This window comes from Gorilla gorilla, chromosome 17 (genome assembly GCF_029281585.2).
Source record: "Gorilla gorilla gorilla isolate KB3781 chromosome 17, NHGRI_mGorGor1-v2.1_pri, whole genome shotgun sequence".
Classification (NCBI taxonomy): Eukaryota; Metazoa; Chordata; class Mammalia; order Primates; family Hominidae; genus Gorilla; species Gorilla gorilla.
In genome coordinates, this window is record NC_073241.2 from 33,108,435 (window position 1) to 33,122,164 (window position 13,730).

At 38.6% G+C, this 13,730-nt stretch overlaps 1 protein-coding gene across 1 annotated transcript in view; it reads right to left on the bottom strand.

Moving 5' to 3' along the window:
* Positions 1 to 507: 507 nt before the first annotated feature.
* Positions 508 to 13,730, bottom strand: part of LOC129528236 (protein FRG1-like) — a 34,258-nt gene continuing 21,035 nt past the window's right edge. Inside the window, exon 6 of the mRNA XM_055368057.2 lies at positions 508 to 672. Coding sequence (XP_055224032.1) covers positions 526 to 672 — 147 coding nt within the window. The 3' untranslated portion in view covers positions 508 to 525. The remainder of the gene's footprint in view (positions 673 to 13,730) is intronic.

A 13,730-nucleotide genomic window follows, 5' to 3' on the forward strand; every position in this document is an offset into this window, starting at 1 on the left:
TGGCTGACACCTGTAATCCCAGAACTTTGGGAGGCCGAGGTAAGAGGATCGCTTCAGCCCAGGAGTTTGAGACCAGTCTGGGTAACATAGCGAGACCTTTTCTCTACAAAAAAATAAACAAAATTAGCTGAGTGTGGTGGCACACACCTGCAGTCCTAGCTACTTGGAAGGCAGAGATGGGAGAATTGCTAGAGCTCAGGAGGTCGAGGCTGCAGTGAGCTGAAATCGTGCCACTTCATACCAGCCTGGGTGACAGAGCAAGACTGTGCCTCCAAAAAACAAAACACAAATTAAAGAATGTTTGGCTTGTATTAACATTGTGGATGCTGAGAGGATCAATAACTATTTCTTGAAAGTGTCAGGAATAGAGCAGCCCCATGTTTACCAAGGAATTTTCAGGAATTGAAGCAAAGTGGCAGGGCCTTGCACTGCTGTGTTGGGGAAAGATCCATTCCCTTTGTGTAAGCCTCCTTGTATCTGTGTGTCCTTATTTCATAAAATGAATTTTCTCTGAGAATGATGTCATCAGTATAATGTCACACTTGTGCTCCTGTAGAAAGCTGGTTGCAGTGAGATCTTGTCTGTGAAGATTGCATGCAATAACAAGGCTGCCGAGGCACTCGGTGGGTCGCCTGGTCCCTTCAGAGATGAAGGCAGGCTATGACTGAGACTCTGTTAAAATAGGCACAAAAAGAACATGGTAGCCAAATCTGTAACAACAAAATATTTATCAGTTGCATGAATATATATAGGTTTATTGTAAGGAATTGGCTCATGTGGTTATGAAGGCTAAGAAGTCCCAGGACCTCCATTCAGCAAGCTGGAGACCCAGGACTGCCAATGTTGGAGTTCCAGTCCAAGCCTAAAGTCCTGAGAACCAGGAAAGCTGATGGCGTAAGTTACAGTCCACGTCTGACTTCAAAGGCGAGAGAATATCTACATTTCAGCTCTGAAATCATCAGAGAGTGAATTCTCTCTTCCTCTACCCTTGTGTTTTATTTGGGTTTTAATGGATTGGATGAGGCCCACTCACACTGGGGAGGGCAAGCGCTTTACTAAGTCTACATATTCAAATGTTCGTCTCATCAAGGAACACCCTCACAGACACATCCAGAGTGTTTAACCAAATATCTAGGCAACCCAACTTGGCAAATAAAATTAACCATCATAAGGCGAAAGATATATACGATCTGAAGACAAATCAGGGATGCAGGATTGTTAAATATCTGCAAGTCAATAAATGTGATACACCATATAAACAGAATTAAAAACAAAAATCACATGATCATCTCAATACATGCAGAAAAAGGATTTGACAAAATCCAGCATCCCTTTATGCCTAAAACCCTCAGCAAAATTGACATAGAAAAAACATTTGACAAAATCCAGAATCCCTTTGTGATTAAAACCCTCAGCAAAATCAACATCGAAGGGACATACCTTAAGGTAATAAAAGCCTAGAACCAAAAAAGAGTCTGTATAGCCAAAACAAGATTAAGCAAAAAGAACAAATCTAGAAGCCGACTTCAAACTATACTAGAAGTCCATAGTCACCAAAACAGCATGTTACTGGTATAAAAATAGCCATATAGATCAATGGAACATAATAGAGAACCCAGAAATAAAGCCAAATACTTACAGTCATCTAATCTTCAACAAAACAAACAAAAACATAAAGCAGAGAAAGAATACCCTATTTAACAAATAGTGCTGAGATAAATGGCAAGCCACACATAGAAGAATGAAAGTGGATGCTCATTTCTCACCCTATTCAAAAATCAACTCAAGATGGATCAAGGACTTAAATCTAATATCTGAAACCATAAAAATTATAGAAGACAACATAGGAAAAAGCCTTCTAGACATTGGCTTAGGCAAAGACTTCATGATCAATAACCCAAAAAGCAAAAGCAACTAAAACAAAGATAAATAGATGAGACTTAAACTCAAAGGCTTCTGCGCAGTAAGAGAAATAATCAGCAGAGTAAACAGATAACCTACAGAGTGGGAGAAAATCTTCGCAATCTGTACTTCTGATTAAAGGACTAATACCCAGAATCTGCAAGGAACTCAAACAAACCAGCAAGAAAAACATCCTATCAAAAAGTGGGCTAAGGACATGAACAGACAATTCTCAAAAGAAGATAAGCAACTGGACAACAAACACATGAAAAAATGCTCAACATAACTAATTATCTGGGAAATGCAAATCAAAACCACAATATAATATGATACCCCGTCACTCCTGCAAGAATGGTCATAATCAAAAAATCAAAAACTAATAGATGTTGGCATGGATGTGGTAAAAAGGGAACACTTTTACACTTTTTGGAGGGAATGTAAGCTAGTACAACAGCTATGGAAAACAGTGAGGAGATTTCCAAAGAACTAAAAGCAGATCTATCATTTGATCCAGTAATTCCACTCCTGGGTATCTACTCAGAGGAAAATAAGTCATTATATGAAAAAGATACTTGCACACGCATGTTTATAGCAGCACAATATGCAATTGGAAGAATTTGAAACGAGCCTAAATGCCCATCAATCAGTAAGTGGATAAATAAAATGTGGTATAAATATTTACCACATGGAATACTACTCAGCCATAAGATGGAATGAAATAATGCATTCATAACAACCTGGATGAAACTGGACACCATTATTCTAAGTGAAGCAACTTAGGAATGGAAAACCAAACATTGTATGTTCTCATTCATAAGTGAGAGCTAAGCTATGAGGATGCAAAGGCATAAGAATGATACAATGGTCTTCGAGGATTCAGGGAAAGGCTGGGAGTGGTGGGGTGGGTGCGGTGAGGGATAAAACACTACACAACCGGTACAGTGTACACTGCTTGGGTGATGCGTGCACCACAAATCTCAGAAATCGCCACTAAAGAACTTATTCCTGTAACCAAACACCACCTGTTTCCCAAAAACCTATTGAAATAAAAAAAAAAACATCATATTCCCCAAAAACCTATTGAAATAAAAAAAAAAATTAACCACAATATTAGGCATTGGGTACGAGGGCCTTAATGGTTGGGAGCACTGCAGTCACATTACAGCAATCCACTGTGAAACACCATTTATTATTTGCAGGTTTAAGAACAGGCCAAATTCTACTGCTAAACGTTGAAGCAATGAGAATTATCACCCCTTCACTAATTAATTAGGTCTTATATAATAAGTTTTATTTATCTGAAGTCATGTTGTAATTTATGTTGGACCATATTTGCTAATTTATCAAGATGGGGAGGCTGGACACAATGGTCCACACCTGTAATCCCAGCACTTTGGTAGGCCGAGGCAGGAGGATTGCTTCAGGCCAGAAGTTAGAGACCAGCCTAAGCAACATAGCAAGACTCCACTTCTATAATTTTTTTAATTGGCTGTGTTGGTGCATGCCTGTAATCCCAGCTACTTGGAAGGCTAAAATGGGAGGATTGCTTGAGCCCAGGAGTTCAAGGCAGCAGTGAGCTATGATTGTGCCACCACACTTCATTCAGCCGGGGTAATGGAGCAAAACCTCATCTCTAAAAAAACGAAAAATTAAAAATAAATCAAATTTAAAAAAAAACAGGAGAGGGAGTTCTGTAAGGTTACATTTGGTGAAGTCAATGTGTAAGTGCAAACGATTTAATATCAATTTGTTACTCATTAGGTCAGAGCATCCAGGTCCCCTATGGACAAAGGCTTCTACGACTACGGGAAATTTAGTCAAGGTAAAAAATGTGAGGCATAATTATGTGTCCTCTATTCTATATGCAGTTACTCTGCTAGGATTAGGGGATGCAATGTTTAAATTTAGTGAAATCTCAGGTATAACAAAGTTTGAGCTCCAGTATTGATTAAGTTTGTGAAGGTATGCCAATTGGTAGATTTCAGCAGATGTTAAAATTGATTCAGAATATATGCTGGAGAGTTACAAATACCAATCAGCACACTTTTATCTTTGGACTGTATAAATTGTTTTAGAAAATAGTACATTTCCAATTAGGTCAGATGATAAACTTCCGTTTTAATTTAAATTTTGTTTTTCTGCATATCCAAGTTCCTTCCCTTCCTTCCTTCCTTCCTTCTTTGCATCTTTCCTTCCTTCCTTCCCTCTTTCCTTCCTTCCTTCCTGCCTTCCTTCTCCTTCCATTGCCTTCCTTCCTTTCTTACTTCCCTCCTTCCTTCCCTCTCTCCTTCCTTCCCTCTCTCCTTCCTTCCCTCCCTCCTACCTTCCCTCTCTCCTTCCTTCCTTCCCTCCCTCCCTCCTTCCTTCCCTCTCTTCCTTCTTTCCTTCCTTCCTGCCCTCCTTTCCTCTCTCCTTCCTTCATTCCTTCCTTCCCTCTCTCCTTTCTTACTTCCTTCCATCCCTACCTCCCTCCCTACTTCCTTCCTTCCCTCTCTCCTTCCTTCCCTCCTTCCTTCCTTCCCTTTCCCTCATTTTTTTGCCGCTGGATATAGGGAAGGTTGTTCTCTTTCCCACTCATATTTATAATTTCTTTCTTTGAAACAGCCCCAAATCAGTGTCTTCAGAGTTAAGGTCCTCCTTGTGAGCAGATTGTGTGGTTTAACAACCCTAGACTTAAGTCAGGTTTGGATTTATGCCTTCTCTGTGCCTCAGGGGTACCGCAGGTGTCTTTTCCTATAACCCTGGGAATTAGATCTTTGTTGCGACAGAACCATAAGTCACAGAGCGATGCAGCACAACCAGCCCACAATTCAGGGGTCAGTGGATTGAAATCATCTGCTACGGCTCCATCTGGTTCTTCCAGGACTTCTCTCCCCTCCTTTTTTCCCTTTTAGGGTGTTGAAACTTTAGTGGTATATACATTGCCTCATAATCAGTCAAAACTCCCTTTATCCCACATCATGGATTAAAGAAAACATTGCCAGGAGCCCTTCACTCTTCTAGAAGGACTTAATTTGATAGTTCCTTTTTCCATGGTTTAGAATAAAAGAGGTAATAACTAAAAATATCTCCTTCATAATAGGCTCTACAGCAAATTCTACTTTAAAGGCTGTTGTTCGTGTGTTTAACTGTGGCTGCCCTTAATGTTTTTATCATCCACAGACAATTGTTGTCTCATTTTGGTCCTCTTTAAATGATGGTTTTATAATCAGCTATAAAATTTAATAGATGCCCTTAAATGCAGGATTCTGACTAATGACGCTGGAGATTGTGATATTAGAATAGACGGAAAACTTTCAAATGGAAGAGTGAATGGTGTTTGGTCTACTTTGGACTGTATTTTTATAAATATGTTATTAGTATGTGTTCCAAAATTATTGGAAACTTCTATAGAAATGTAATCCCCAGTGTTGGAGATGGGGCCTGCTGGGAGGTGGCTGGTCCATGGGAGCAGTTTCCAGTGGTTCCCAGTGTTGGAGAAGGGGCCTGCTGGAAGGTGGCTGGTCCATGGGAGCAGTTTCTAATGGATAAGCATAATCCCCCTAGCGCTGCTCTTGTGATAGTGTTCCCATGAGATCTTGTTGTTTAAAGTGTGTAGGACCTTCCCCCTCTCTCTCTTCCTCCTGCTCTTGCTTTCCCTTCCACCATGATTGTTAAGTTTCCTGAGGCCTCCCCAGAAGCTGAGCAGATGTCAGCATCATGCTTGCTGTACAGGCTGTGGAACTGTGAGCCAATTTTCAGTACTCTTCTGTTTTTTTATTTTTTTAAATTTTATTTTAAGTTCCAGGATACATGTGCAGGAGATGCAGGTTTGTTACGTAGGTAAACGTGCACTATGATGATTTGCTGTACCTATCAACCCACCGCCTAGGTGCCTAGGTATTAAGACCCACATGCGTTAGCTATTCATCCTGATGCTCTCCCTCCCCTTCCCCACTGACAGGCCCCAGTGTGTGTTCTTCCCCTCCCTGTGTCCAGGTGTTCTCATTATTCAGCTCCCACTTATGAGTGAGAACATGTGTTTGGTCTTCTGTTCCTGTATTAGTTTGCTGAAGATGATGGCTTCCAGATTCATTCATGACCCTGCAAAAGGCATGATCTCATTCCTTTTTATGGCTGCACAGTATTGCGTGGCATGTATGTACCACATTTTCTTTATCCAGTCTATCACTGATGGGCATTTGGATTGATTCCGTGTTTTTCCTAATGGGAATAGTGCCGCTATAAACATACGCGTGCATGCATCTTTATAATAGAATGATTTCTAGTCCTTTGGCTATACACCCAGTAATGGGATTTCTGGGTCAAATGGTATTTCTGGTTCTAGATCCTTGCAGAATTGCCAAACTGTCTTCCACAATGATTGAACTAATTAACATTCCTACCAACATTGTAAAAGTGTTTATTTCTCCACAGCCTTGCCAGCATCTATTGTTTCTTGACTTTTTATATTTTTTATTATAGTTTAAGTTTTAGGGTACATGTGCAAAATGTGCAGGTTTATTACATATGTATACATGTGCCATGCTGGTGTTCTGCACCCATTAACTTGTCATTTAGCATTAGGTATATCTCCTAATGCTATCCCTCCCCCCTCCCCCCACCCCACAACAGTCCCCAGAGAGTGATGTTCCCCTTCCTTTGTCTATGTGTTGTCATTGTTCAATTCCCACCTATGAGTGACAAAATGCGGTGTTTGGTTTTTTGTCCTTGTGATGGTTTGCTGAGAATGATGGTTTCCAGCTTCATCCATGTCCCTACAAAGGACAGGAACTCATCATTTTTTATGGCTGCATAGTATTCCATGGTGTATATGTGCCACATTTTCTTAATCCAGTCTATCATTGTTGGACATTTGGGTTGGTTCCAAGTCTTTGCTATTGTGAATAGTGCACAATAAACATACGTGTGCATGTGTCTTTATAGCAACATGATTTATAGTCCTTTGGGTATATACCCAGTAATGGGATGGCTGGGTCAAATGTTATTTCTAGTTCTAGATCCCTGACGAATCACCACACTGACTTCCACAATGGTTGAACTAGTTTACAGTCCCACCAACAGTGTAAAAGTGTTCGTATTTCTCCACATCCTCTCCAGCACCTGTTGTTTCCTGACTTTTTAATGACCGTCATTTTAACCGGTGTGAGATGATATCTCATTGTGGTTTTGATTTGCATTTCTCTGATGGCCAGTGATGATGAGCATTTTTTCATGTGTCTTTTGGCTGCATAAATGTCTTCTTTTGAGAAGTGTCTGTTCATATCCTTTGCCCACTTTTTGATTTTTCTTTGTTTTGCATTGTTTTTTTGTCAATTTGTTTTAGTTCATTGTAGATTCTGGACATTAGCCCTTTGTCAGATGAGTAGGTTGCAAAAATTTTCTCCCATTCTGCAGGTTGTCTGTTCACTCTGATGGTAGTTTCTTTTGCTATGAAGAAGCTCTTTAGTTTAATTAGATCCCATTTGTCATTTTTGGCTTTTGTTGCCATTGCTTTTGGTGTTCTAGACATGAAGTCCTTGCCCATGCCTATGTCCTGAATGGTAATGCCTAGGTTTTCTTCTAGGGTTTTTATGGTTTTAGGTCTAACATGTAAGTCTTTAATCCATCTTGAATTAATTTTTGTATAGGGTGGAAGGAAGGGATCCAGGTTCAGCTTTCTACATATGGCTAGCCAGTTTTCCCAGGACCATTTATTAAATAGGGAATCCTTTCCCCATTGCTTGTTTTTGTCATGTTTGTCAAAGATCAGATGGTTGTAGGTAAGTGGCATTATTTCTGAGGGCTCTGTTCTGTTCCACTGATCTATGTCTCTATTTTGGTACCAGTACCATGCTGTTTTGGTTACTGTAGCCTTGTAGTATAGTTTGAAGTCAGGTAGTGTGATGCCTCCGGCTTTGTTCTTTTGGCTTAGGATTGACTTGGTGATGCGGGATCTTTTTTGGTTCCACATGACCTTTAAACTAGTTTTTTCCAATTCTGTGAAGAAAGTCATTGGTATCTTGATGGGGATGGCATTGAATCTATAAATTACCTTGGGCAGTATGGCCATTTTCATGATATTGATTCTTCCTACCCATGAGCAAGGAATGTTCTTCCATTTGTTTGTATCCTCTTTTATTTCATTGAGCAATGGTTTGTAGTTCTCCTTGAAGAGGTCCTTCACATCCCTTGTGAGTTGGATTCCTAGGTATTTTATTTTCTTTGAAGCAATTGTGAATGGGAGTTCCCTCATGATTTGGCTCTCTGTTTGTCTGTTATTGGTGTATAAGAATGCTTGTGATTTTTGTACACTGATTTTGTATCCTGAGACTTTGCTGAAGTTGCTTATCAGCTTAAGGAGATTTTGGGCTGAGACAATGGGGCTTTCTAGATATACAATCATGTCATCTGCAAACAGGGACAATTTGACTTCCTCTTTTCCTAATTGAATACCTTTTATTCCCTTCTCCTTCCTGATTGCCCTGGCCAGAACTTCCAACACTATGTTGAATAAGAGTGGTGAGAGAGGGAATCCGTGTCTTCTACCAGTTTTCAAAGGGAATGCTTCCAGTTTTTGTCTATTCAGTATGATACTGGCTGTGGGTTTGTCATAGATAGCTCTTATTATTATGAGATATGTCCTATCAATACCTAATTTATTGAGAGTTTTTAGCATGAAGTGTTGTCGAATTTTGTCAAAGACCTTTTCTGCATCTGTTGAGATAATCATGTGGTTTTTGTCTTTGGTTCTGTTTATATGCTGGATTACATTTATTGATTTGCGTACGTTGAACCAGCCTTGCATCTCAGTGATGAAGCCCACTTGATCATGGTGGATAAGCTTTTTGATGTGCTGCTGGATTTGGTTTGCCAGTATTTTATTGAGGATTTTTGCATCAATGTTCATCAAGGATATTGGTCTAAAATCCTCTTTTTTAGTTGTGTCTCTGCCAGGCTTTGTTATCAGGATGATGCTGGCCTCATAAAATGAGTTAGGGAGGATTCCCTCTTTTTCTATTGAATGGAATAGTTTAGAAGGAATGGTACCATCTCCTCCTTGTACCTCTGGTAGAATTCGGCTGTGAATCCATCTGGTCCTGGACTTTTTTTGGATGATAAGCTATTGATTATTGCCACAATTTCAGCTCCTGTTATTGGTCTATTCAGAGATTCAACTTCTTCCTGGTTTAGTCTTGGGAGAGTGTATGTGTCGAGGAATTTATCCATTTCTTCTAGATTATCTAGTTTATTTGCCTAGAGGTGTTTGTAGTATTCTCTGATGGTAGTTTGTATTTCTGTGGGATCAGTGGTGATATCCCCTTTATCATTTTTTATTGCACCTATTTGATTCTTCTCTCTTTTCTTCTTTATTAGTCTTGCTAGTGGTCTATCGATTTTGTTGATCTTTTCAAAAAACCAGCTCCTGGATTCATTAATTTTTTGAAGGGTTTTTTGTATCTCTATTTCCTTCAGTTCTTCTCTGATATTAGTTATTTCTTGCCTTCTGCTAGCTTTTGAATAGGTTTGCTCTTGCTTTTCTAGTTCTTTTAATTGTGATGTTAGGTTGTCAATTTTGGATCTTTCTTGCTTTCTCTTGTGGGCATTTAGTGCTATAAATTTCCCTCTACACACTGCTTTGAATGTGTCCCAGAGATTGTTATGTTGTGTATTTATTTTTTTTAAGGCAGAGTCTTGCTCTGTCGCCCAGGCTGGAGTACAGTTGCTCGATCTCAGTTCACTGCACCCTCCACCTCCCAGGTTCAAGCGATTCTCCTGCCTCACCCTCCTGATTAGCTGGGATTACAGGCGCCTGCCACCACACCCAGATAATTTTTGTATTTTTAGTAGAGATGAGGTTTCACCATGTGGGCCAGGCTTGTCTCAAACTCCTGACCTCATGTGATCCACCCGCCTCAGCCTCCCAAAGTGCTGGGATTACAGGTGTGAGCCACCGTGCCCTGCCTGTTTCTTGTGTTTGATGATGAAAGTCTGTTATTGACAGTAAGAGGATGGGGGCTCAGGTTAACAACAGGGTGTTAGAAAAGCAGCAGTAAAATTTTGGTTCTCAAAACATTTGATGTCTTATTCCTTTTTTTGAACATGGGTTTTGCTAAAAAAAAAGGCTAGGCATTTTGAAACTTGATTTTATTGTCATGTTCTCATTTTGAAATTCATCTTATTGTTTGTACGAATTGGCAGCCGTATGTGGGAAATTTCAGTTTTGCATATTTTCAGATTATTTTCATTTTTTACATCAGAGATTTTGAACAGATGCTATACAAAAGTATTCATGTATTTATTCAACAAAATTTAGTGCTGGTTATGTTGCAAGCTCTTAGTGAATTTCATGCTGTACGTGCCTCAGATACTTTGTGAATGTAATGGCAACATCAAAAACTTTGCCCTTATGCACCTTATAAACCTTTAATTTCAAGGCATGTTGATGAGTGAGCATCTGCTATAACATACTTTCATTGTCATTTAATTAACCATTATTTGGGTATACCTTACATTAAAACTGATTATTAAAAACTGGAAAATATTTAACACATCTTCATCTTGCCTTTTTCCTTAACATATGTAGATCAAGGGAGTCACTGAGAATCAATTTTAGGGATAGTTATAAAAATCTTAACTTTGCAATATAACTTTGTCCTCAATGTAATAAGTGGAAAAAATAGTTTATGTTTCAAAGGCTTTAATCTTTGTATTTTTTTGAAAAGGAGCCTTCACCGAGATTGTTTAAAAATTCTTGCTCTGTCCTACAGTAAAGACTGATAGACTCATGGATATGGTCCTCTAATGGATCTGTACCACCTCAGTTCTCTGATCGTCGCCCTCCTGTGGTGAAAATTAAAGCTTATTTTCATTTCATGTTTAGGATGTAGTATGTTCTTTTTGGAAAAAATGATGTTTCTTGAGAAATAAGTGTCTTCAGTATCACTGTGTGTCACTTAATAAATATGACTAGTATCTACTTTTACCAACTGCTGCAATTTGATCCTTAAAGAGCCATCTTTAAATTATACTTTTTCTTTGGTTAAAGAAATTATAATAGACATTAATTATTTTTACATAATTTTCTTATGTGGACAGCCATTCTTAGAACTAAAACTTTCAGATGTTTATATTACAAGTACAGTTATTATTTATTATTATTAATGTCAGTAGCCAAATGTAATCAACTGTCTTCCTTTTACTTCCTTTTTTGAATCAAAATATTACACTTATACAAGCAAGAGCAACAGCTCTATATCTGCATCACTGCAGTGCCTAGAAGATACAACAGCACAATTTACAAATCCAAATTTCCAGGAAGTCTCTGCACATACCTCTAGTACAAAAGATGCTTCAGAGACTAGAGGGTCAGAGGGCAGAGAGGAAATATTCAACTCCCAGTTCAGGTCAAAAGGGAAGAAGGACTGGTGTTGAAAGAAATCCAAGAATGACTGTATCTGCAACTCGCTCCTTTCTGTAAAGTATTCATGGTGTTTTACTTAAAATATTTGCTCTTATGATGGTCAATAATATTAATATTTATGTTTTGTAAAAGAATTTATTCTTTACTTATAATTAATGGATCATTCTAAGTTATTATATGTTTAGTAACTATAGTAAGATGACGTGAAAGATTTGTTGCCTGTTAAATGTTTCTGGGATCTTTGCTTTATTTTTATATTATGATATGTGCTTCCAAAGTTGAGCTGTAATTTTATTGTTTATACGAACGTAGAATAAAGCTTAAGTGTGGGGAGAAAAATAAAAGCTAGAGTTTTCCTTTCAGCTATAGAACAGTCATTTATTTCTATAAATGTTCTTTATGTAGCTTTCCTAGTTCCACATTTAAAAAGATAAATATGGGGATCTACACAGGTCTCAGTAAATAATAGTTCTTGATTAATAATGCATTTATTATAAAGCTTCAAGTTTAAAGTAGAATTTTGCTCAGCCTACATATCTTTTATGGTCAGGCTGCTCTAATTATGTAATACCCAGTTAAATTTCAATTTCAGATAAATAAGGAATAATATTTTAGTATAAGCATGTCCCAAATATTGTATGGGATATACTTATGCTGAAAAAAGTATTTGTTTATCTGAAATTTCAAATTAACTGGGCATGCTATATTTTCTGTGGCAACGTGTTTTATAGAGAACAGAGTAAGTCAGCTGAATTTTAGAATACTTAACCCTAACCTGGTGTTCTAGGTCTTTCCTTTTTGTAATTATTATTATTATTTGGAGTCAGGGTCGTGCTCCATCACCCAGGCTGGAGTGCAGTGGCACAATCACAGTGCCCTGCAGCCTTGAACTTCTGGGCTCAAGTGATTCTGGCACCTCTGCCTTTGCCTCCCAAGTAGCTAGTACCACAGGTACGTGGGCCCAGCTAATTTTTTTTTTCTCATAGAGACAGGGTCTCTGGCTGGTCTGGAACTCCTGGGTTCAAGCAATCCTCCCACCTCTGCCTTTACTTCCCAAATAGCTGAGACCACAGGCACACGCCACCACCATACCCAGCTTATTTTTTATCAGGTTGGTGCAAGAGTAATTGTGGGTTTTGCCATTGAAAGTAATGGCAAAACCAGCAATTACTTTTTGCACCACCCTAATAATTTTTTGTGGAGACAGGGTCTTGCCCTGTTGTCTAGGCTGATTTCCAGCTCCTGGGCTCAAGTGACCCTCCTGCCTTGGCCTCTAAAAGTTCTGAGATTACAGATGGAAGCCACTGCACCAAGCTACTTTGTATAATTTTTAACATAAACATAAATATTTTGAGAAATAGAAATGTTAAAACCATTGGAGGAAAATATATTGTAAAGTATACAATAGAAAAAAAATCAAACAAAATACAGAAAATACAACAAAAAATTATCAAAATATTCAGAGGAACAAAACAAAATCTAGTTTTACAATCTTCAGAATTCAATCCCATTATATCAAACATATAAAGAAACATATTCAAAGAAAAAGGCAATCAATAGAGACTAACCTCGAGATGATCCAGATGTTGGAATTAGTGTGGATTTTTAAAGTAGTTAGTTATTGTAATTCTTACTAAAATCAAAATCCCAAAAACCCTTAAAATAAATGGATAGGAAATCACAGCAGAGAAGAAGAAACTACAATAATAACAGGCTCAAGTGGAAATTCTAGAAGTGAGAAAGTTTTCAAAATTAAAAAATAGTAATCAGTTGTGTTCAGGAGCAGCTTGGAGGTGGAAAAGAGTAAATGAACCTTAAAATACAATTGAAATGATTCAATCTGAAAAATGTGGGCAGTCATAGGTTGGGGTGAGGGAGCTTTTCCTTTGATTAATGCTTTTAGGTAATCTTGGTTTTGATAAGATTACTAGACTGATCCGTCAGGGGCATGCTAAGCCAGAGTTTATCTTGGTTTCAGTAGTGCTTTAAACAAACTCATATCCTTGTGTACAAGATGGAAGAAGAGTGGACCAGATGACAATATTTAGATGCAGTCATTCTTAACCTCCGTTGCTCTCCCAGTGGTCTAGCTGGGGTTTGTATAAAGTGGAATGGGAGGAATAGGGAAGGAGCCCACACCTACCCTCTCCCCTTGTCCACTTGTCCTGTTTCACTAGTGGATAAAGTCCACGGAAACAGGCAAGTTATTTTAAATCTGTATCTTCTGTTGTCAAGATCTGTAATCAGTTCTGCTCGCTGGACTGGGGACAGGAACCAAGGGAACATGAGGGTGAACTGGTTGACATGGAGTCCAGGAACACACTGTGCCTACATGAAGAATGTTTGTGCCAGGAAAGCCAGTCAGCAGGCAGATTGTCTCAGATACCAAGCTAGTGTTGTGAAGCAAGATTCAGTCTCTTGAAGG